The 23,291-nt window shown below is 38.8% G+C and overlaps 1 protein-coding gene across 1 annotated transcript; it reads right to left on the bottom strand.

Moving 5' to 3' along the window:
* Window positions 1–17,014: 17,014 nt before the first annotated feature.
* On the bottom strand, window positions 17,015–22,993 carry LOC120745701 (zinc finger protein 37-like). The gene is made up of 2 exons (XM_040050768.1): window positions 22,353–22,993; window positions 17,015–20,097 (listed from the first exon to the last, which is right to left on the bottom strand). The coding sequence occupies exons 1-2, from the start codon at window positions 22,522–22,524 to the stop codon at window positions 17,621–17,623; spliced, it is 2,649 nt and encodes an 882-aa protein (XP_039906702.1). The 5' UTR covers window positions 22,525–22,993; the 3' UTR covers window positions 17,015–17,620.
* Window positions 22,994–23,291: the final 298 nt, after the last annotated feature.

The following is a 23,291-nucleotide window of genomic DNA, read 5'->3' as shown; positions in this document are numbered from 1 at the left end:
AAATGGCATTTGTACTTTTTTTAAATGGTTCAAATAAATGGTTCAAATAAATGGTTCAAATAAATGTTATGAAACTGATTATTTAATGCATCATCAAGCCCATGAATTCTGTGACACTGAAACAAAGGATGCAAGTCTAGCGTCTAGTCCATGTAGAGAAACCAATGTTTTTAACACTTTTACCCAACTTTGCATCTCTCAACATTATCTCCAAAAGTTGATTCTGTTCATCTGGACGTAGCGTTTTGTGGGAGAAACGTTTCGTGAAACCAGCCCACTGTTCCTTCAGTGGGCTGGTTTCAGTCATTATGCAAATGTACTGTTTATAAGATTGGGGAAACCTGCAGTCAGCTGAGACTGAAGAAGTCACTTGGATGATTGACGAAATGTTTCTCCCACAAAATGCTACGTCCAGATGAACAGAATCAACTTTTGGAGATTTACTTACCTGGATGATTGAGCATGCATCAAGACATCTCTCAACATTATAAAAAAAAAGTCTTCAGTGGCAGATTAATCCCAATCTCTACGTTTATATAAAAACATGAGCTGTGCATTATAACTGAACCAAGAAATGCAAGAAAAGAATCAAAAGAAATCAAGAATTTGATTTGAAATTATTCTGTAACTGAATCTGGATAACTGTGCGAGGTTTGTACAAAATACTCAGAAAAATCATTCTTGTTTGATTCCAGCTGCTGTTGAGACCAAGACAGATAGAAGCTGCTGTTGATGAATCTCTGATCCTACTTTTACATAATGAACTCTGCTGCCACAAGGCACATTTGTCAGTTTTTGAAATGCAGAGTATGTTTCTGATATCATGATGGATTGGAGCATATAAAGAGGTTTCAGCAGCTGACGTTGGACAGCTTAGTGACTTGAGTGTCAGTGGTTTTGTGGGTGTCAGTTCAGTGTGGGTACAGAACCAAAAGCTCTTCCGAAAATACTTTCAGATGGGATTTTTTTTTTTTTTTTTTTTTTTTGACAAAGACGTGCAGCTGCCTTTGTCATCTGGGCATATGTGCACTCATGCAGATGGGCAAGGCCGCCCCCACATATTACATACACACACTTCTCCCATTACTTGTCTGTTGTCTTTCCACGGCTCATGTTCACCAGATGCAGGAGAAAACAGATGAGAGAGAGTAACAGATAAAGTAAAATAGGAGTAAGGCACGGCAGGGAGGGGATGGAGAGCGCGGAGAAGAAACAGATGTGTGTGCGTCTGATGATTCAAACCTGCAAGGTGAAGAAAATAAGTAGGGAGGTGAAAGGGGCGATGAGTCGGCGATGAGGAGAAAGGAGGTGAGAAAAGAAAAAAGATGACGTGTGAACCTCATTTGGCCAAGCTGAAGAAGAAAAACAAACAAAAAAAAACACATGATGGTCCTTCTTGTGACATCTTGTAAACATCTTCTGATGATGATGACGGTGGTGGTATTAAAATTCAGTACACGAATGAATAAATAGATGAATGAATAAAGGGAAAATGCAAAACCATGACTTGCTGAAAACAGAAAAAAGAAATGAACTTCAGCATTTAGAAATCACACAGGGCAAGAAACCAAGGCAGTGAGAGGGAGGGCAACAGGAATATTAGGAAAAATATATAAAATATTTCAGAAAGCACTTGGCTCTTTCTCCTTACGCCTTCACTGTGAGCAATGTGTCAAGGACTTCAAAGGATTTGCAGTTGAAATAGAGAACAGAGGATCCGCAATCCACTATCACAGAACAGCAGCAAGATCTTCTGCTAGATCTTTTGTAATGGACTATAAAGGGACACCGAAGGGGACTTTAGGCGTTCCCTTCACTTTAGGAATCACTAACCCCTCAGCAAATCCTTTCCCTTATTGGCGGGCAAAAGAAAATTGTTCTGGCTGTTCCTCTCTCCAAAGTTTGTGTTACATGTCCATTCTTAGGTCTTTTAACCCAGCTTTCTAATGTTAAATAGGTGAACTGCTTCCTGTGATATGGTCTATTTTTATTTGATCGAATCGTATGAGAGCTGAGTTAGACCCTAGCTAAAGGAAGCATTTTAATTCCTTAAGCATTTTAAAACGAGGTACGAAATTCTTAAAATGAAAACCCCACCGCTTGAAGGCTGCTATATCTTGGGACAAAGCTACTGTAGTTAGATGTGATTGTTACAAGACTGTGGATAGATAGAAGATGAATAATTATTGCAAGGCTCAATGGGTCAGAGATGGGTGAAAGAGCTGGGGCAGAGCAGGGCAGAGTGGATGAAAGATACATGGATAACTGGGCAGATTGCTGGCTGTGCAGAGCAGTGGGGGAACGTTAGGTGAACAGATGAGAGTCCAGAACAAGAACTAATCCAAGCAAATAAAGAGCGAAATTTTAAGCACAGCAACCAGTGTTTGCTCTGTTTTTTATCCATCTAATCATCCATCCAGGCAGCGTACACATTGGACTTCATTTATTTTAGTGTAACAAAATTCAATTTTCCCTTCAATTCTGTTCTTCTACAGCAAAGTTATAAAAGTTAGTTATAAAGCTGTGAAAACAAATCTTACATCGTTTTTTAAAAATTCTATTTGTATTTCTAAAAGTTAGATAAAAATTAAAAACTTAACTTCTTCATGAAAAGAAGTTTCCTACAGGTGAAAGATGTTGTCAAAATTACTCCCCTGTTATTTCTCCTGTTAACTTAATTCTTTGCAATGGTTAAAGTTTAGGTTTGTGTATCAGTAACAAAAACAACAACAAACGCATCTATTGGAGATAATTTATCTGATTTTCAAGAGTGGGACCACATCTCCATACACAAACCTTGTGGTTCTCGTCTATATATGACTCCCCCCGGCACTTAAAGCTGTTTGTTTTTGTGCCCCATCCTCCCTCCCTTTTTAAATTCATTCACTTCTCATTAGTACATGGGGATCTGCCCAGCCCGGGAGCTGCCGCCAGTCCCCACTGAGGCCTTCCCCAAACCGCAGTCTCAATCCATGCTCAAGCCATCTGCCATTATCTACTAGAAATGCTGTCAAACCAAAAATGAGGATGTGGTCCCAGCTAGTAAAAGAAGATGTTCTAGCCAATAAAAATTAGCAGATCCTTGGAGCTCAAATCCTGGTGAGTTCACCAAACACTCAGATTTTATCCCTAAATCATGCATCTCATGTATCTATGCATCTGAGCGCTTCTACAGAGCCTTTCATATGGCACTAGGTCAAACCAGAACACAGAAAAAGACAGGGAGCCTCCTCGAGATATCTAGAGAATGCTGAACATGGCTGACAAATGAAGACACAGCTGCTTCATCTGAGAGCTCCTAGTCTCTCAGGAACGTGGAGTTATGAGGCCACTTACACACGACTATGTTTGCTTAGTCTCTGACACGGAAAGACAACCAACAAGAGAAGTGGGAAGAGAGGGAGGAAGGAGGAAAAGGAAGGAGATGGGCGAAAGGCCGATGGTAAAGAACAAAGTTATAAAAACAATGGATTCCATTAAAAAGAGAAAAGAAGGTACGCTAGAAAGGTACTGGAAGTCAGCACATGTAATCACACTTAACTGCTTTCAAAGCAAACGAAAGCCAGACAGAGTCAGAGTCATTGTCCCATTGGCAGTAATATTAACAATTTCAAACATCAGCCCCTTTATTATATATAATTTGTGACCACAGGGGTGTTTGGACTTTCTATAATACCTGCAAACTGCAACTTTCATTTCTTTAAATAAGTCAGAAGAGACTGTGCTTTAGTATAGTTTCAGTATAATCTCTTCAAGCTTTCTCGGGAAAATAAAAAGGTGAGCTAAAACAGCCAAACAGACTTTCAGCTGACTTTTTAGTGCAGCCTTCTTTGTAGATATTATTTTCATTTTTTTGTAACTCATGTTACTCATTTGGAGACAGATTTCTGCAACAAAAATACAGTTTTGTCTCATAAATGTAAAATCCAATGTGTTTTTGTCTGTTCTATTGATTCACTGCAGATCACAAATTTTTTTTATTGACCTTTTGCCAACAGCTTATCTACAAAGAGAAAAACAAGCTGATAAAATGAAAACTTATGCTATTAATGATATTACCTCTCTAGATGGGATGCATGTTTATCTGATGGTATATTTGTTGTGAATTAATTTGCCAGATTTTAAGTAATAGGTTTATTTGGTTTATCAAATGTCAACTCTCAAAGATGATATATTCAAAATGGTTTGAATAGGCAGACCAACTGTCCACAGACATATTCATACTATCACAGAACAAGCTGTAAAGTTAAATATCAGAGAAGCTGGATTCAGTAGTTGGTTGCTTAAAAACAGTTATTTTTCTGTGTTCTTGTGCTTTAATGTGAAACAATTTTTGTTATCTATTGATTTTTTTTTTTTTTGCAAAGAAAACAAATTGTAGCTTCTTGATGGGTCTAGAAAGATCAACACACACTCATACAGACAAGAATGCACACACTTCAAACTTCAACCAAAGGGTGTCAATCATTGCTCTTGGTTGGCTGGCCTTATGGTGTCCATCTCCAGACTAAACCACCCACACAACTCATTCAGACACTCTCACAACAAACCACTTGAAACAGCTGGGCAAGCTAAACCTGTATCAGTGAAGGCAAGAAGCTCATTGGAGACAGGGGTTTTCTTTGAAGTTGTGTCGCTCGGTCTGTGTGCCAATCCTTTTGTGGCCTGAAGAGGATTTACAGCTTGTCCTGCTCACCTCTGCTTTCCTACAGCTGCTTCAACACTGTCTGCTGGTGACAGCCACACAGCTCATAAAGGCTCACATAAACACCAACAATATCACCTTGCTAATTTAGTAAGTGGGATGGCTCATCAAATAATGCATACAGTAAAGGTTTGCTTGGTTAGCATAACCTATACAGGGAGTGCAGAATTATTAGGCAAATGAGTATTTTGTCCACATCATCCTCTTCATGCATGTTGTCTTACTCCAAGCTGTATAGGCTCGAAAGCCTACTACCAATTAAGCATATTAGGTGATGTGCATCTCTGTAATGAGAAGGGGTGTGGTCTACTGACATCAACACCCTATATCAGGTGTGCATAATTATTAGGCAACTTCCTTTCCTTTGGCAAAATGGGTCAAAAGAAGGACTTGACAGGCTCAGAAAAGTCAAAAATAGTGAGATATCTTGCAGAGGGATGCAGCAGTCTCAAAATTGCAAAGCTTCTGAAGAGTGATCATCGAACAATCAAGCGTTTCATTCAAAACAGTCAACAGGGTCGCAAGAAGCGTGTGGAAAAACCAAGGCGCAAAATAACTGCCTATGAACTGAGAAAAGTCAAGCGTGCAGCTGCCAAGATGCCACTTGCCACCAGTTTGGCCATATTTCAGAGCTGCAACATCACTGGAGTGCCCAAAAGCACAAGGTGTGCAATACTCAGAGACATGGCCAAGGTAAGAAAGGCTGAAAGACGACCACCACTGAACAAGACACACAAGCTGAAACGTCAAGGCTGGGCCAAGAAATATCTCAAGACTGGTTTTTCTAAGGTTTTATGGACTGATGACATGAGAGTGAGTCTTGATGGGCCAGATGGATGGGCCCGTGGCTGGATTGGTAAAGGGCAGAGAGCTCCAGTCCGACTCAGACGCCAGCAAGGTGGAGGTGGAGTACTGGTTTGGGCTGGTATCATCAAAGATGAGCTTGTGGGGCCTTTTCGGGTTGAGGATGGAGTCAAGCTCAACTCCCAGTCCTACTGCCAGTTTCTGGAAGACACCTTCTTCAAGCAGTGGTACAGGGAAGAAGTCTGCATCCTTCAAGAAAAACATGATTTTCATGCAGGACAATGCTCCATCACACACGTCCAAGTACTCCACAGCGTGGCTGGCAAGAAAGGGTATAAAAGAAGAAAAACTAATGACATGGCCTCCTTGTTCACCTGATCTGAACCCCATTGAGAACCTGTGGTCCATCATCAAATGTGAGATTTACAAGGAGGGAAAACAGTACACCTCTCTGAACAGTGTCTGGGAGGCTGTGGTTGCTGCTGCACGCAGTGTTGATGGTGAACAGATCAAAACACTGACAGAATCCATGGATGGCAGGCTTTTGAGTGTCCTTGCAAAGAAAGGTGGCTATATTGGTCGCTGATTTGTTTTTGTTTTGTTTTTGAATGTCAGAAATGTATATTTGTGAATGTGGAGATGTTATATTGGTTTCACTGGTAAAAATAAATAATTGAAATGGGTATATATTTATTTTTTGTTAAGTTGCCTAATAATTATGTACAGTAATAGTCACCTGCACACACAGATATCCCCCTAAAATAGCTAAAACTAAAAACAAACTAAAAACTACTTCCAAAAACATTCAGCTTTGATATTAATGAGTTTTTTGGGTTCATTGAGAACATGGTTGTTGTTCAATAATAAAATTATTCCTCAAAAATACAAGTTGCCTAATAATTCTGCACTCCCTGTACATGTGTTATTTTTACTTAGTTTTTTTTTTTTTTTACAGCTGCAACAATTAGATGTCTTTGTTTCTTTTTTTTCAATACATTAATGTTCCAATACAAGAAGTTGAAATGATAAGAAACCAAGTTTTGTTTTCTGAAAATGTGAGCATGTTGACAAATGCTATGACCACCTTCCCCATAGTAACAGAGGGAAACCTGAGTGTTAGACTAGGGCCTAAAGCACAATTAAGAAGTGAACTGGCACCCCCTGCTGGCCACCTGATCAGAGCCGTACCAGCAAGACACCTGTTTAAAGGCAATAAACAACATTATTATTTTTTCTAATAAAATATTTTATTTACAGATATAAAAGTAACAAAAGCATGTTCCAAGTCAAGTTGTTCCTACTCCTTATACATCTGACCTGGCAGAAATGCTGGGTTCATGGCTGACTGTAAATTATTAGTTAAATGGCATAACTGATTGATTACTGCAGTTATTGTCAGCATCTGGACATTTATTAATATGTAAAGCAAGTACATTTAAATAAATAATACATTGAAACTAACCATAGAAATTTGTGTTATCCATAATTAAATTATTCATGTAATCTGTATTTAGTTGACAAAGGAAGGAGTGCCCCATTATTTAATACACCAGTAATAAACCATTAATTAAGATATTTTATTACAAAATCTTTTATGTGATACAAATTAAATGTTGTTGAGTTCTGGACTGCTGTTTGGACAAACTATTCAATGTGCAGTTCACCTTGTGGAAAATTGCTATTAACCAGTTCTTTAGAAGTATGACCTTCAGGGCTGCGTATACTTTCTTTTTTCCCCAAGGTATTTTCTAAATATAAAATTTTCTAATTTTCTAAAGTTAATATCTTCAAATAAGTTGAAAAAATAATTTCACAGCAGAAAAAGAAATGAAAGAAAACTAAAATGAGCGTTCATAGAGGAAATATTCATACCACACTGACATAATGCACATTGACATGGATGGCAACAAATCTATTGCTCATCCTAAACTGTGCTGACAGCAAAACCCCGCTGTACCACACAACCACATATAAATTATTTATTTGCATTATTTAACAGCTGGCTGAATAATTTTCCTCCCCTGCTGCTTTCCTTTCCGCCGCACCCCTGCCTACCCAGATTTTAGGGCAATTTAGAGCCCACATTTATTTCTATTTGGAAAAAAAGATCTCACTGCATCCAGTCTAAATCACTGCAACAACTGAGCAGTAGTTAAAGGCCATTATTTACGTAGATCTCGGGAAGCCCGGTTGAAACTAGAGCACCTGTCACCCACAGCTAAAAGGGAAATATCGAAAGTTTGAGGACCAAAGAATTAATGTCACTATTACACAACTCTAACTACCTTTTCTGGCTCTGCACTAGAAAAATAACTTCTATAGTTCCCTGCTGTGATCAGGCAGTCGCTTCCTTTTAAACACCAAGGAGTCATCTCGTCAAATATTTCCACACCGTGTCACCTTGAAACAATCTCTTCCCACTCTGCTTTCTGCTCCAAAGTTTCCATTAAACTCTTGGCTTCCTCCTTTCATTACATTTTATTTATTTTCTGAGCTCTTAAATGATTATACTGAGGTCATGGGAATACTGTTAGAGAAATATTTCCTTGGGTTTTGGTACTGCTTAAACTGTTTTCCTGTAAAAGCACTTCCAGTATGTAACGTAGACTGTAGAATTAGAGTTCAAACTTCTGTCAGCAATTCCCTGAGAGCCGCCACCATAAATTATGCTAGCCACAATCCAGAACAATAGAGCTTCAGCCATCCTTTGATGCTTGTGTAAGATGGGAAATATAACCAACTTGGAGAAAATGCACTCACTGGCTACGTTACTAGATAAACCTTGTTATTAGAAGGTTGGACTCCTTTTTACCTTCAGAACTGCCTGAATTATTCATGACATTGACTCAACTGGGTGCTGAAAACATTCCTCAGAGCTTTTGGTCGATTTGGACATGATAACCTCACCCAGTTGCTGCAAATTTGTCAGCTGCACATCCAGCATATGAATCTGTTCCACAGCATCCCAAAGGTGCTCTATGGGATTGAGCAACAATACTCAGGTAGGTTTTGGTGATTACATGATGCTCAATTGGTACTAAGAGGCCCAAAGTGTACCAAGGGACTATGCCCCACATCATTACACAACCACCATCAGTCGGAATCATCGATGCAATGCAGGATGGATCCGCCATCATTTTGTACATATTGCAACATAAACTGCGACTCATCAAACAAAGCAGCATTTTTACAAATCTCTAAATTCCAATTTTGGTGAGCCTGTGCAAATTTTAACCTCAATTTCCGGTTCTTAGCTCACTTCAGATGCTGTATCTGCCACAAGGTTTGACACATTGTGCATTCAGACTATTGTGCATGCATACCTTGGTATAAAGAGTGGTTATTTTGAGTTATTGTTGCTTTCCTATCAGCTTGAAGCAGCCTGGCTATTCTCCTCTGACCTCTGGCATACACAAGGCATTTTTATCCAGAGAACTGCTGCTCACTGGATATTTTCTGTTATTTTGGACCATTCTATGTAAACTCAATTGTTGTGTAGGAAAATCCCAGTAGATCAGCAGTTTCTGAAATACTCTGACCAGCCTGTCTGGCACCAACAACCTATGCCACATTTAAAGTCACTTACAGTCCATAATTTGCTGAAAAAGACAATTTTTATAGTTTTGCCCCTGTACACCACCACAGTGGTATTTAAAATCAATCAATGTTGACTGGAGTACATTCATTCAGCTCAGAGTTTTGCTTTGGGTGTTTGTTTGTTTTTTTTTGTTCTATGTAGCAATTCAAGCCATTTTTATACATAGTCCCACAATTTTATGGAGAGGTGAAATCTCTTCCGTTGTCATTTATGACTAATGAAGTTGATTCAAACTGTTTAACTTCTATATTATAGCTTTCCACTGTAATTTTAACTATAGGGCCTAAAGAGATCTCAGTGCAACGATTCAATATTCTTTAAAAGCATGAATGCACAGAACAGAGCTAAAGTGCACGATGATAAAATAATTTCCTTTTCTGCATCAAACCACCTTAAACAATATCATCAAGGAGACCGGCTTATCATTGTTAAGGTTTACAATCACAAGATGCCTTCATGAATGAACATACAGAGTGGTTACAACAAGGTGCACAGCACTGGTTACACTCCTGAACAGGAAAACCAGTTTAGACTTCTAGACATCTAAAAGAGCCTGCACAGTCCTGGAAAAATATTATTTGGTCAGATGAAACCAAGATGTGGATAGCATGTCACAGTGCAAATGGATAATGAGCCAAAGTATAATCCAAAAACAAGTGAAGAGTTTCTCATGGCGAAGAAATTGGATATTCTTCGATAGCACTTGATCTCAGTGCAATAGCTCTTCAGTCCTTAAATACAAAACTAAATGCAAAAAAAGAAAAAACACAGCAACTGAAAGCGACTGCAACAAGGTCTGGCAGACCATCTCAAGAGAGGAAACACATCATTTTTATGATGTCCATGGATTCTAAACTTCAGGGAGTCATTGACTGCAAATGATTTTTGATAAAGGTATTCAAAACAATCCTTACAATAAAATTATACATTATAATTTATATTTGCCTGTCCAAATATGAGCCACTAAATGTCATGTAAAAATGCAAAATTTTTGTAAAACCCCTTTAATAAAGATGAAACTCTGCCTTTGATTGTGTGATTTAAATCTACTGCGGTGGGTGTTCAGAGGCAAAACTACAAAGATTATGTCTGCCTAACTGTAAATCACCTTTTCCCCCCTATTCTGATGCTCTGTTTGAACTTCAGCAGGTCTTTTCAGCCATGTCTACATGCCTTAATTCAGAGTTGCTACTATGCGAGTGACTGATTAAACTTTTTGTATTAACAAGCAGTGGAACAAGTGTACCTAATAAAGTGACCTTCCGTGTAAATGGATCTGCAACATTACATGAGTTAACATTAACATCGATTACGTGTACGTTCATGTAAACTTGATGGAAGAAAATCTTTTGCTTTGGTACTCTGAATGCAGCACTAATTCCCGCCACAGCCAGTCACTATATGAACAATTGTTTTAGGCCTATGAGTCATCTATCCTTCGTGCCAACATCCATGGCACACCTGTTGCTCCAGTTTTAAAAATCCCACATCCTGTGAAAATTAGACATAATTAAAAATTAAAAAAAAACATGCATAAATCCTTACACAAAAACGCAAACAAACAAAGCCCAAACAAAACTGGGGTCTCAAAATTGCTATGTTGGTAACCATCAAATTGCAAGGTGACTTAGTTTAGTTTATACAGCTATAAAAACATAATTATGCACTGTGGATTTATGAATACTGTGGTTTTTAAAATTAGGTCCCTAAGAAAAGCTAAAAACCTTTCTGTTAATTTGTTCCCTTTCCCCAAGCCTTTGATTCACCCACTGTGGCGAGATAAACGTTTATAAATCACTGGGTTAGCAACAGAGACACTTCCTAAAAGCACACAAGTGTGTCGGGCCAAAATGAATATGGTTTTGATTTGGAGTACATGCCAACACTCCAGCCAATGCTAATCGCTTGGGAAAGCTTGTGAAAACCATGATGGATTTTGCAGACATGGTTTTTGAGCTTTGGGTTTCATTGCAAATCCATTTAAGCTTTTATGTAATTTGGTTAAATATACAGAATCCTTTTTATCTTTTTATGTGTCCATTTCGGACTGTCTAACGTTGGTGGAAAATATGATATTGAGATGGACTTCTTTTATTAAACCTGAATTCTGCAGTGTGTGTGTGTGTGTGTGTGTGTGTGTGTGTGTGTGTGTGTGTGTGTGTGTGTGTGTGTAAAGCTGACAAAGAAAAAGAGTGAAGTTGAGTGACAGAAGGTAAAAGCCAAACATTGTCTGTTATGTTTTCTTTATGGTGTTCTGCTGGCACCGGTTTGAGAGAAAAGCTCAGCTTCCAGCTGCGACCACTTGTCTGATGCAATTTTCCCCACTGTCAGCAAGTCAGCATGGGCAGTGACTAACACAGAGCTGTTAATGAAATCAAGAGTTGAGTTTTCTGTAAGTATGTAAAGAAGGATACCTGTACTATAGCCCAAAATAACAACCAAGTGTAATTATTTGATCACGTGAAGCAAAATATCTGACTATTGTTCAAAGACGTCCTTGTGATTGAAGCATTTCTTCTAAGCTCCACATCTGGGGCTCCACATCTGGGGCTGCACATTTGGCACACAGACCCTTATTTTGAAGTCTTGCTTTGGACTGGTGGAAGACTGAATGATTAAAAGAAAGTTCTCTATAGCCTCTTCAATTCTAAAACAATGACAAGGATCACAGGCTGCCTTTAAGACAGCTGCATCAGATAATTTATCGGCAAGCAATAAAACAGATTAAAAAGTCAATAGACGCACTGAAAAGAAGTAAAATTCTGGATGGCATTTGAAAAACAAGGCTTTGAAAATGTAAAAATAAAAATATCAGATTAGAAAGCTTGGGCTAAAATGAAAGTGGACTAGACTAAAAAAAACAACAACAAAAAACAAACAGAAATGGCGTCTTTGTGGATATTGCCAAATTAACATACTTAATAAATTATGCCTCGAACTTTAAAGATGTCATTAAATGCTAAACACAATAACCCCTTTCAACTGCCCAGCAAAACAAAACAATTAATTGTCCTCTGGTGACAGCTATACTATCCATTACACCACTGAGTGTTTTTGCATTCTTAAAAATATTAAAGCACCAAAATGGTAATGTAACAATTACGCTTGCATGCTTGCCAGAAATTTTCAAAAGCACAACATTAAAAGATTAAAATTACAGTTGTACTCTTTTCTTGGAAAATAGCGACCACTTCATGTTCTTTCAGCTTTGGTGGCTGTTCTTGCTTAGGTTAAAGTCTCTCATGAAGCTGTTGATAGCACCTAGACGACAAATGTGTGGTCCTGTGAAGTGCACATGTTGTGTTGCACATAGATGTCTTGTAATTGTCACAACACATAAGGTTGTTTATTGTGTTCATGTATTAGAGGAACATTAACAAGTATACTTCTTGACATCTTTGTCAGACTGCTCTTATCCTTATGACTGCACTTTGTTCCTGAATTGAATTTAACATGACTCCCTGAATTTGTGAGACTAAGCTGTGTTCTTTTGATTACAATAAGAGGACCCCTTCATCACCCTCAACTTTCATCAGAATATCCTCTTTTGCACGATTTACTTTTAATAGATGACATAGTCGGTTAAAAAAATAATCAGAAAACAGTGGGTGACAGATACTTTGTCTGATGTAACAGTGCTGCAAACACTTGCAGACAATCTATGAGCGCTGCACCGGGAGCAAATTACATAATAATCTCTTATCATGAATGTGCATCAGAAAAAGTCAAAAATCAAATTTAAGATCACAATAAATCATGGTTTTGTAACTGGTAATAAAATCCAGTTTGATGCTGTGCAGCACACTACGCAGCAGATTAGAACCAAAGGCAACATCAGCATGAAACAACTGTCTCTGAGCTCTGCAGTTAAGAGGCAATTATGAGATGAAGAACAAGCTAAAGCAAACCAAGAAAAAAATTATCCCTGAGTTGAAATCTTTCTGTAAGTGTGATTCTTAGCTAAATATATCATGTGGAAGAAACCTTAAAAGCCACTGCTTCTCAAGCATGTAACAAACAAACGTGAGATTTCAGGATTACATTGAAATAATAAACTCATGCATGCAGAAAGCAGACATGTTGAAATAATATAGAGCCAAATCCCCCCCCACACACACACACCAAAAAAGAAAATAAAAAGCAGCTTAGGAGGAAAAATGTGTTACCAAATCTTTTCTGTTAAAACTATCATTCATACAGTATATTGGCCCAACAACAATGAAGTGGTTAAATTCATGTGGAGCACCCATGAAAACATATCAGTCCCAATGGCAGCAGCAGCAGCAGCAAAGAGCAGAAATTAGCAGCCAGCCAGATGTCAACAAAGAAACCACAAGCAAATTTGCACAGAACATTAAACAGTCCGCATCAGCTGCAGCCTCAGCCTCGGCTTTTAAGACGCCTGTCGCCATGCCACGAGCACAAAAACTGACCGAAGAGAGCCGATGTGACATCACAAACTCACATTTTGCATATTAACACACAATTCTTACCTTGAAGGAGCAGGAGGCCTGCAGCTGGGCGTGAATGTATTTTATGATTAAAACGTTCGGTTTGTTGATAGTTTAACCTTTCTAATGCAATGCTATACATACTGCTAAGAGCATAACGTTTGCAAAGGTGCCGTGTAGTAGTATTGGAGTATAATAATCTGCAGAGGAATTTGGAGACCAAATGACACGCGGTGCAAAGGTGCGTTCAGTGTCTGGGAGTAAGGAAGAGGATTTCCCTCGATGTTTTAGGCTAATGGAGTTGACAGGATCAGCTGCAAGCTGTGCTCCACAATGCTACTTCTGATAAAGAGGTTTTAAGGCATAATGTTTACAATTAAAAGTTCAAGCATGGGTTTATTTTGTCATTTAGGATAATAACGTATGATAATGGCTTACTAATTAGAGTATGCTTTTTAAAAAAAAGTTCATTGCAAGAATTCTGAGAAAGATTAAGATGTTTGACGCAGAGAAGCATGAAAATGCAAACAGATTATGCTAGCCGACACACACAACAAGAAGGCAGTAAAACAAGTATCTAACGGTGTGTGTGGCCTGCTCCTTGGTATGACAGGCAGATTGGGGGAGTGACACTGTGGCCCCTTCTAGTGCTGCTGGTCTATATCCTGTGGTCAAACTGTTTGAAAGTGAAGATATCGTTGGGATTCTGGGGGTTTCTATTTGTTAACACAACTGTGCTCTAAATGGAGGATTAAAATTATGAGTAAGGTGATTTTCCTTGGGGCAATTAAAAAATAGTGCAGTTTGTTGTTTTTTGTCTTTTTTCTGTTTGTGCCCTCGGCCGGCCCCGCCACAGTAGCGCTCCATCAATCACGTAATGAATTGTTACACGTAACAAGTCATGTTTGAAATTGATATTGTTCTGGTCGGTGTGTGTGTGTGTGTGTGTGTGTGTGTTTGTGTGTGTGTGTGTGTGTGTGTGTTTGGGGGTTCGGTGCAGCCAGCTGTACAAACAGAGTCTGGATGACTCATGAACCCACCTGTGAGTTACTAATAGTCCGAAATGACAGTGGACCCACTGTGATTCTGTAACTCGGAGTCACTGATAAAGCACTGCAACAAAGCCTGATAAATATACAGCACAAAGAGGCAGGTGGGTGGTCTCTTCTACAGACAGATAGGTAGTCTTGGCCTGCTCTCCATTGTAAGAATCTGTTGTCAATTTCTTATCACTCTGTATATGCAACTATATAAATGCACATCTGACAGCAACTTCTGCACTAAAATAATATTTTTGCACTGACTAAACTTTTGATTATTGTGTAACTATAACAGTGCAGAGAGAAATGTGATGAGATAAAGCATATAAGGGAAGGAAAAGAAGCAAATCCACAGCTAGACTGTTTTGCAATAAAAAAATCTGAAGATGTTTTCCGCATATTCTGCTTAATTCTTAGCTAAATAGATAAACAATGACCAAAAAAAGGGCTTTTAGTTTTACTACAAGTGTTTTAGCTTCATACTGTAAAAATTACCACATTTTTGTTAGCCTCCAAATTACATTTTAACTCTTTCACCCAACAAATATGTACTTTTGTGAAGAACAATAAAAATAGTAGTTTAATTTGTAACATTTTTAAAACTTATTTTAACATTTTTTTTAATTATTTGGAAACCATAAAACTAAAAAATAAAAACATAATAGGTCTTTAATATCTTTAGATAGACCTGACATTATACATGTGAAAACACATTTGCCAGCCACTATATTAGGTACATTATTTCAACTACTTAACACAAATATCTAAGCCAATCACTTAATGCATTTAGATATAACAACATAGTCAAGACGACCTGCTAAATTTCAAATTGTGCATCATAATAGCAAAAAATATTTATTGATTTGATTTAAATGATTTTGAATGAGACTTGGTTGTTGGTCTGAGTATTTCAGTTACTGCAGATCTACTGGGAATTTCAAACACAACCATCTCTAGGCTGTGCAGGGAATGGTTTGAAAAAGGGAATATTCACTGATCAACAGTTCTCTGTGTGAAAAAGGTCCTACCAAAGGATACCTTAGAAAAGTGTTCAACAAGCGTACGCAAATATTAAATATTAACCTACATATACACCTGACCTTTGTAACTTTACTTCAGGCTTCAAAAGCAACTTAAGCAGTCTTGTTAAAAACTATGCTCTAAATAATGAATCATCATCAGAACACATGTTTAATAAGAGTAGAATTTATTGCACTGTAACTTTTTTCTCCTTCTTCACTTACACAAAAACGAATCTCTTTTAATTCTTCTTGTCTCAATACATCACAAATAATTTAACGAAAATCAACGTGGATCCTACAGATTCAGAAAGAGCACACATTACTTATTGACAATTACAAAAGGCATGGTGGTTTATTGTAAACCCATTAATAAGACATTCACTGACTGTTTTACAAGTCTATGCTCTGATGACAAAAATGGGAAAAAACACTGAAAAAAAATAAAATCAAATAAAATCATTACCAACAAGACAAAAAAAAAAACCCAAAACAAACATTGTGTTCCTTTTGCTTGCTGTTCTAGTACAACACTTATTAACACATTGAGGCAATGAAGGCATTCTTGTGGCAAGAAGCACTTCTGTGTACTGTATTTAAACAACTGTAAAGCTCGTCAAAAGTCACAACCACTGGCTTTTGACTCGTCTGACTTTATTGTCCATGATCTGTCTGATGGAATTCCCAAATTTTTTTAACAAGAATATTTACAGATGTAAAAAACAATCCAAAAACCAAAGCATTTGCTTAAGCAAGAGCAAATGGTACAAAAATTATAAATATGTAAAAGTTCACTATCATACAAAACCTTTAAAAAAAAATGCAACAGCTTTTTATAGGAAATACCAAGAGGCATCAGCTTTCCCTGCAGAGTTGGATCTGATATAATATTTACATTGCATTTAGTAATTAATAGTCATGATTATCAAATAATTTAACATTTGCTATAAAAATAAAACTGACTGACTATGGCTTTTGTCCTGAAATATATAGTTTCCCATTTTTAAATCAGTCACAGGATGTAATGTACCGAATTTCCCAGAGGAACCCACCCGAGGGATTAATAAAGTTTTATCTTATCTCTTATCTCTCTTATCTAATGTGCTTTTACTCCCAGAAGGTGGTGGTAATGCAGTTTGCAGCCACCATTGCACATAAATGGAAACTACCAACAACCCGAAAAGATGGAAAAGTCCAGCCATCAAAACTTTCTGTGAGTAATAAACGACAATGATCTCCAGTGCAAAATGGTCCAGGTAAAGCCAGCATTTGACATCTACAGGAAGTGGTGTCTGAAAAGGGCTGGGAAAATCATCAAAGACCCCAGTCACCCATCACATGGACTCTTCACCCTCCTGCCCTCTGGGAGGCGCTACAGGAGCCTCCGGACTAAGACCACCAGATACCAGAACAACAACAGAACATGCAAACTGCATTTCGTTGCCCTGTACCTGTGACATGTGCAATGACAATAAAGTTGAATTCTATTCTATTCTATTCATTTTAGGGGTTAACCGTTCTGATACAGAATTTTCTTTTTGAGTTGCCATAATAAGACTGGCCTTGTTAAGGCCGTATTTAGAATGACATAGTGCAAAAGTGCAACCTTCTCTGAGAAATGCAGACAAAAATAACACAGAATGGAAAGGAAAAAAAAGCTCTCACGTCGACTTGTAACAGAAAAGTGTAAGCCAAGAAGGAAAGGGAAAACATACAATCTTTTTGTCACAAATAACAAACTGTCTTCAGGGTGAGAGTGTAAAGCTTTCTGTAGTATTTCCAGTATTTGCTTGTAAGCCTTGAAAAGCATAGCTCTTTGCAGATCTTTTACTCAAAGTGACCTTCCTGAATTGATTTTTAACTTCTCACTAGTACCAGAAAAAATACACAATAAAGAACCCTGTTTGACCTCAACACCTGGAATGTCCAAAAAATTCAAAACTATGAAGTAAATCACAAGAAAACGAAAAGCAAAAACAAGTTAATTCATTTGGTACGACCAGTTATTCGGCGGGTTTTTCTGATTCGCTTGCATGTGCACGCTGTTTATGCTTATGAAGTTTTAACCAGGTGGAGAACTGTTCCCCACAACTAGTGCATTTGTAGGGCTTCTCGCCAGTGTGCATCCTCATGTGTCCTTTCAGGTCGGTTTTGTGACTGAACGCCTTATCACACACGGTGCATTTATACGGTTTTTCACCTGTATGTGTTCTGGTGTGCCTTTTCAAAGTCGTGTTGGTAGCAAATTTTTTCTTGCAGTAGGTACACTTGAAGGGCTTTTCCCCCGTGTGCACTCGCAAATGATTCTTGAAAGCAGAAGAATCCGCAAACTCTTTACCGCACTCGTTGCAAGTGTAAGGCTTCTCACCGGTGTGGATTCGCATGTGCTTCTTCATGTTCACACAGGCGCTGAAGCTTTTCCCGCAGGTGCTGCATTTGTAAGGCTTTTCCCCAGTGTGAACCCTGGCGTGCAGGTCGAGATTATAACGTCGGTTGAACCCGTTTCCACAGACGTCGCACTTGAAGGGTTTCTCGGCTGAATGAATCACTAAATGTTTATTTAAATCCCAACTTTCCCGGAACATCTTGCCACAAGTCTCACATTTGAACGTCTTCTCAACTGTGTGGCTTTTCATATGAAATTTGTAGTTTTTGAAGTTGGACATCACTTTGCCACACCGGTCACACTTGTAAGGATTTTCCTCATCTTTGGCATTACCACCATCATTCTGGCTTGATGCTTTTAAGTGTTTTTCACTTTCCCTATGTCTCTTCTTTTGTGTTGGATCAGTACTTCCACTTGATTTTTTGCTCCCATTGTTGTTTCTCTTACTGTGTCTTGCCTCTGTAGTTTGGGTGGATTCCCCACTCTGATCCTTATGTCTTTTCCGTTGTGTTGGGTCAGTGCTTCCTCCTGATGTTGCGCTCCCATCATTTTGTCTTTTCAGCAGTGCTGCTTCCTTACTACTTGAAGACTTTGCGTCTCTATGTCTATGCTTCTTTTGTTTTGTTAAATCCCTGCTTCTGGTTGATGATGTTCTCTGATGTGTAAGTTTCCTACTTGAGGTTGACGTAGTACTTGTAGTCTCATCACCAGGCATCTTATTTGGCGATGTTTCTGTACTTTCGGCCAATGTGGCTTCGTCACTGTTAGAATTCTTACTTTGTGCCATTTCAGTGTTTGAAGGAGAAGCTAGTTTTCCTTCACTCTGCTTCTTTTGCGCTAGGTCAGGACTTGAAATTGAGGATGTGTTCCCCTCAGTGGGTTCTGCCTGAACTGGACTTTCATTTGATGCTACCTGTTCATGGTCACTAGTCTTATTTTGAATTGGCTCAGTACTTTCCATTGATATGTCGTGACATGTAAAGTCTGGTGAAGGCTCAGTGACATCATTTGCGTCCCAGTCTTTATGCTTCTCATTTGGCATTAACTGAGGAGTTGTACTTGATGACATTTTTCCATCTTTGAGTTTCCTACTTGCAGCTAAATCAGTACTTCTGCTTGTTTTTTTCTTGCTGTGTTTCTTTCTAGATGCGCACTCATCACTTGTAGCTGATGTTTTCTTACCACTGCTTTTTTCATATAGGCTGACAGATGAGCTTGATCCCCCATCGTGACTTGACTTATTTGCCGCTGGCTCGCCATTCCCTTTTAACGGGGGGCTCGTTTGATCGTGTTTCTCATGTGGCGTTACATCGGGGCATCTAGTTTCTGTTGGGCTCTTTGTTAGTGTTTGTTCAGTGCTTTTTGTAGATGTTGTGTAGTCACCACTTTGTTTTGTGTTAGTCGTTAGGCCAGCAGTTGCAGTTGACGTTTCATTCCCATCTATATGTTTCTTGTTCTGTGTTGGCTCAGTACTCATAGCTGATGTGGTCTCACTATTACATCTTACAGTAGGTGTTAACTCAGAATTACTGGTTGATGATGTGTTTTCAATGTTACAACTTCTATCTGATGCTGGCTCATTGCTCTCATTGGTACACACCTGTCCTTCCTCTGTACCACTGTTTGCTGTGCTGCCCACATCATTGTTTTCCTTATCTAACGGCTGCGCTGCTGTAATAGCTGATGATGTGTCCGTATCGCCTCTTGTTGGTGTTTCACTTCCATAGTTACAAGTTATGTCAGCTTGACTCTCCCCTTCATCTGAGTTGTGACAGAAGAAGTGGTTGTCATCATCTGGAGGTGGTACTGGAGAACTCTCTCTGTCACGTTCCTCTTCATTAGGGACACTGGGTTTGGGATCATTACTTGCAGCAGGATTCGTTTGGTCAGGACCTGAAGGCTGAGACTGATCACTGCGGACACTTTGATCAGTTGAAGCTGGAGTCACCTTAGGAGCAGCAGGCGCCTGCTGCTGTTTGAGCTGCTGTCGTTCCTGACTGATGCACATTTCCTCATGCTCATCTTTAATCTGTGTAATATCAGGCTGAACAGTGGAGTCACTCTGCTGCTGACTCAAAGAAGTATTTGCAAGATCTAGAGGGAGGAAGGAAAGAATGGGACAGTGTTTAAAATACTATTTTTTGGCTTATAGCCATTAGCTAAAAATGACACTTTCTGTATGTACATTGTTTATTAGTGATAGAATTTAAAAGCCATGCATCACCTTGAATGTGACAGCATTCATCTCTGTGGCAACTTATAAGGATTAAACTGCCGATAAAAACTGTAACATGCTTTTAAACCGTCCCTTAGTCGTGCTGCAATAGGCTTAGACTTTCTGGGGGACTTCCCATGATGCACTGAGCATTTCTGTTTCACTCACCTATCTTCACTCTGAGTGTTTATGTATCACCATTGCATTCAGTCATTAGTAATTATTTAATTTTGGCTGGACATCTAAATGTTGAGGTTTGCATTCTAATACTGTAGGCTCTTTCCCTACAATGTAAAGCGAATCGACTTGGTTGTGAATTGGTGCTGCATAAATAAAATCGAATTCAATTTTAAAGTTGTTGTACATTATTAATAATTGTATTGGTTTCTGAAAAAGGAGCAAAAAAAGTTTCATTCTGTAAAAAGCATTTCCAAATACAAAAATCAGTAGTGCTATAGTCACAAAGACAGAGACCTGTAGGTGGGTGTTTAGAGCTAAAGTCCACCTACGGAACTGATTAAAAAAACAAACAAAAAAAAAAAAAACAATAATTGTAGTATTCAACTGACCTCAACCTCAATAATCAACTGACTTTCATTTTCAGGATCTACATTTAAAATTATAGGACTGCCTCTTTAAAATCTACAAAGCACCCAAGTGTAGGGAAACCAGACTCACCACCAAGCACACTAAAAACTATTCTCTGTGAGTTTAAAGGTATAGGCCAAAAATGTAGACGGCAACCCCAATGCAACCTCACCTAAAGGCATTATTTGACACATCAAAAGTTATTTATCTCCTCATCTGATCCTGTTTACTTGTGCAAATCATTCATCTGTGAACTAAGAAGCAGAACAGGACAAGCCCCGTGCAGTCCAGGGAGAGACCGTGCAAATTACAGCTCTAATAATTAATGAGGATGTGTCCTCATCATCATTAACGACAACTGAGACACATACTAGTAAGACACTGGATACATTTTGTTCTAGCTGTTAAAATGAAACCTGCTGGGAAGTTTGAATGCAAAAATGTATTGATGTGATATGTCACCAACATTTTGATCAAAAATTGTATCTCGGTATTGTATCTAATAACTCCGCTTAGTTGTTCATTTCCATTGCTTGCTGAGACACAGATGTGTTAATGATTGCCTTGTTCATAATTCATTACCCGCTCGACCTTGCACGTGACATGAGACGACTTCCCCAAGACATGCATGCATCATCTATATAAAGCTGGGCATACACTGTGCGATTTTTGGCACGAGTCGTGCGACCGTTTTGGCGATCGGTCCGATTTTGGCCTTCATCGTGCGTCGTGCATCGTGTAGTATACGTGGGTTAACGAGAAGCGATTAACACCTCACGACCAGCTCCCGATCATCAATCGCTTGGTCGTGAGGGTGTCACCGCAGCTTCTCACACTGCGCACGCGCAAACACAAATGTCAGCGAAGAAGACGGCGCGGCACGGCAGTGCAGCGTGTGATCCGGACACAAGCGATGGAGGCACAACTTGTAGAACTATGGCAAGCTCATCCGAGCCTTTTCGATGAGGCCTCACAAAATTATCACAACAACCGTGAAAATAGTTGGGTTTACACTGCTGCTCAATCACAGCTGCAATGCTAATGTTTTTCATTAGCAATTTAGCAAAGTTGATGGTGGTGGTGTGCGTGTCTGTGAGAGCGAAAGACGGAAAGGGAGAGCGAGCGACAGAATTTCTGTTATAACCTTCATTTTATGGACGCACAGTGTGAGCACTCAGGTCGCATCAGAGCATCGGGCCGTATAGTGTGAGACCCTGCATCGTGACCTACGAACATCTAACCCCTGCGAGTCAATCGTACAGTTTGAGCAGGAGCTGAATGGCGCGACTGAAAAAAATCGCACAGTGTAAGCCCAGCATTACAAGGATCTTTGGTTCAGCTGAGGATTTGATGACTTCCAGCTATAAAAATAAAATGTGTAATTCAGTGGAAACCAAATGGTACGTTATACCTGTCAAACTGGTCTGACCACACAGTGATCCTGGCACAATTAAGAAATGAATATCTAAGGACTGATTCATTTTAACCAGTCATCGTTTCAAACATAACAGGACTCTTTACTGAGGAGCAAGGTAATCTGACCGACCTTTATTCTGCAACTTTATCTCCGGTGTGAACACCGTATCCAGCAGTCTGCGTTGACGTGCGATTTCTGACTCGTACTCTTCTACTCTCTTTTCAAACGCTCCCAGTATTTCTTGGGCAGCTGCTGTTAGTCGATCACAGACAAACTTACGCATGCTTTGAACGGGATACATTGTTACATCTAAAATGTAGACGCTTTGACTTCGAAGCTGCCTAAACTTGCGCACTTTTCTTTTAACTTCCGCAAGTGATACTGGGCGATACACACATCCTGTACCCGCTCACTACCACCACCTACTGTCCGGCGTGCAAAAGGCATGCATACATGCATATGTCACACTTACATGTTTCAAATAGTCAAAGAATTTTTAATATTAAGAAAAACCATTTATAAAAAATAACTCGAGTAAATACAAAATGCAGATTTGCAATGATGATTTCATCTTGTAAGGGAAAAAAGCTCTACAAACTTGCTCTCTACAAACTCTACAAACCTGGCCCTATGTGAAAAACAAATTGTCCACACTGCTGACCAGAAAGAACACACAGAGTGATCTCATATTTCCTCCCAAAAACCCCTGAACACTGTTTTATGTACTTGTGAAATTCTTTCTATGGAACTGTAAAGAGTACTATGATCAATATTTACATATATAAAGCGATACAGTGGTTGCTTTAATTAAATAGTTTGAAAGAAAGATAAGAATTAAATGCATGAGTTTCTCTTTCCAGTATTACATGATATGATATGCTATTATATGATATACTACAGTATTGTTTGGACTGGCCACGTTAATGGCTGTGTAATTAAAACACGATGCTTTGATGTTTTTTAAGTGCATAAAGGGAGGCATAGGTTAAGTTGTTATAGGTGCACGGATGCTAAAAACAGGTCATTTTGTGGGTCATAAGAACCTTGAAGGACCTAAGATATATGTGC

This window comes from Simochromis diagramma, unplaced genomic scaffold (genome assembly GCF_900408965.1).
Source record: "Simochromis diagramma unplaced genomic scaffold, fSimDia1.1 OVJJ01000131.1, whole genome shotgun sequence".
NCBI lineage: Eukaryota > Metazoa > Chordata > Actinopteri > Cichliformes > Cichlidae > Simochromis > Simochromis diagramma.
This window is presented reverse-complemented; position numbering and strand designations above follow the sequence as displayed.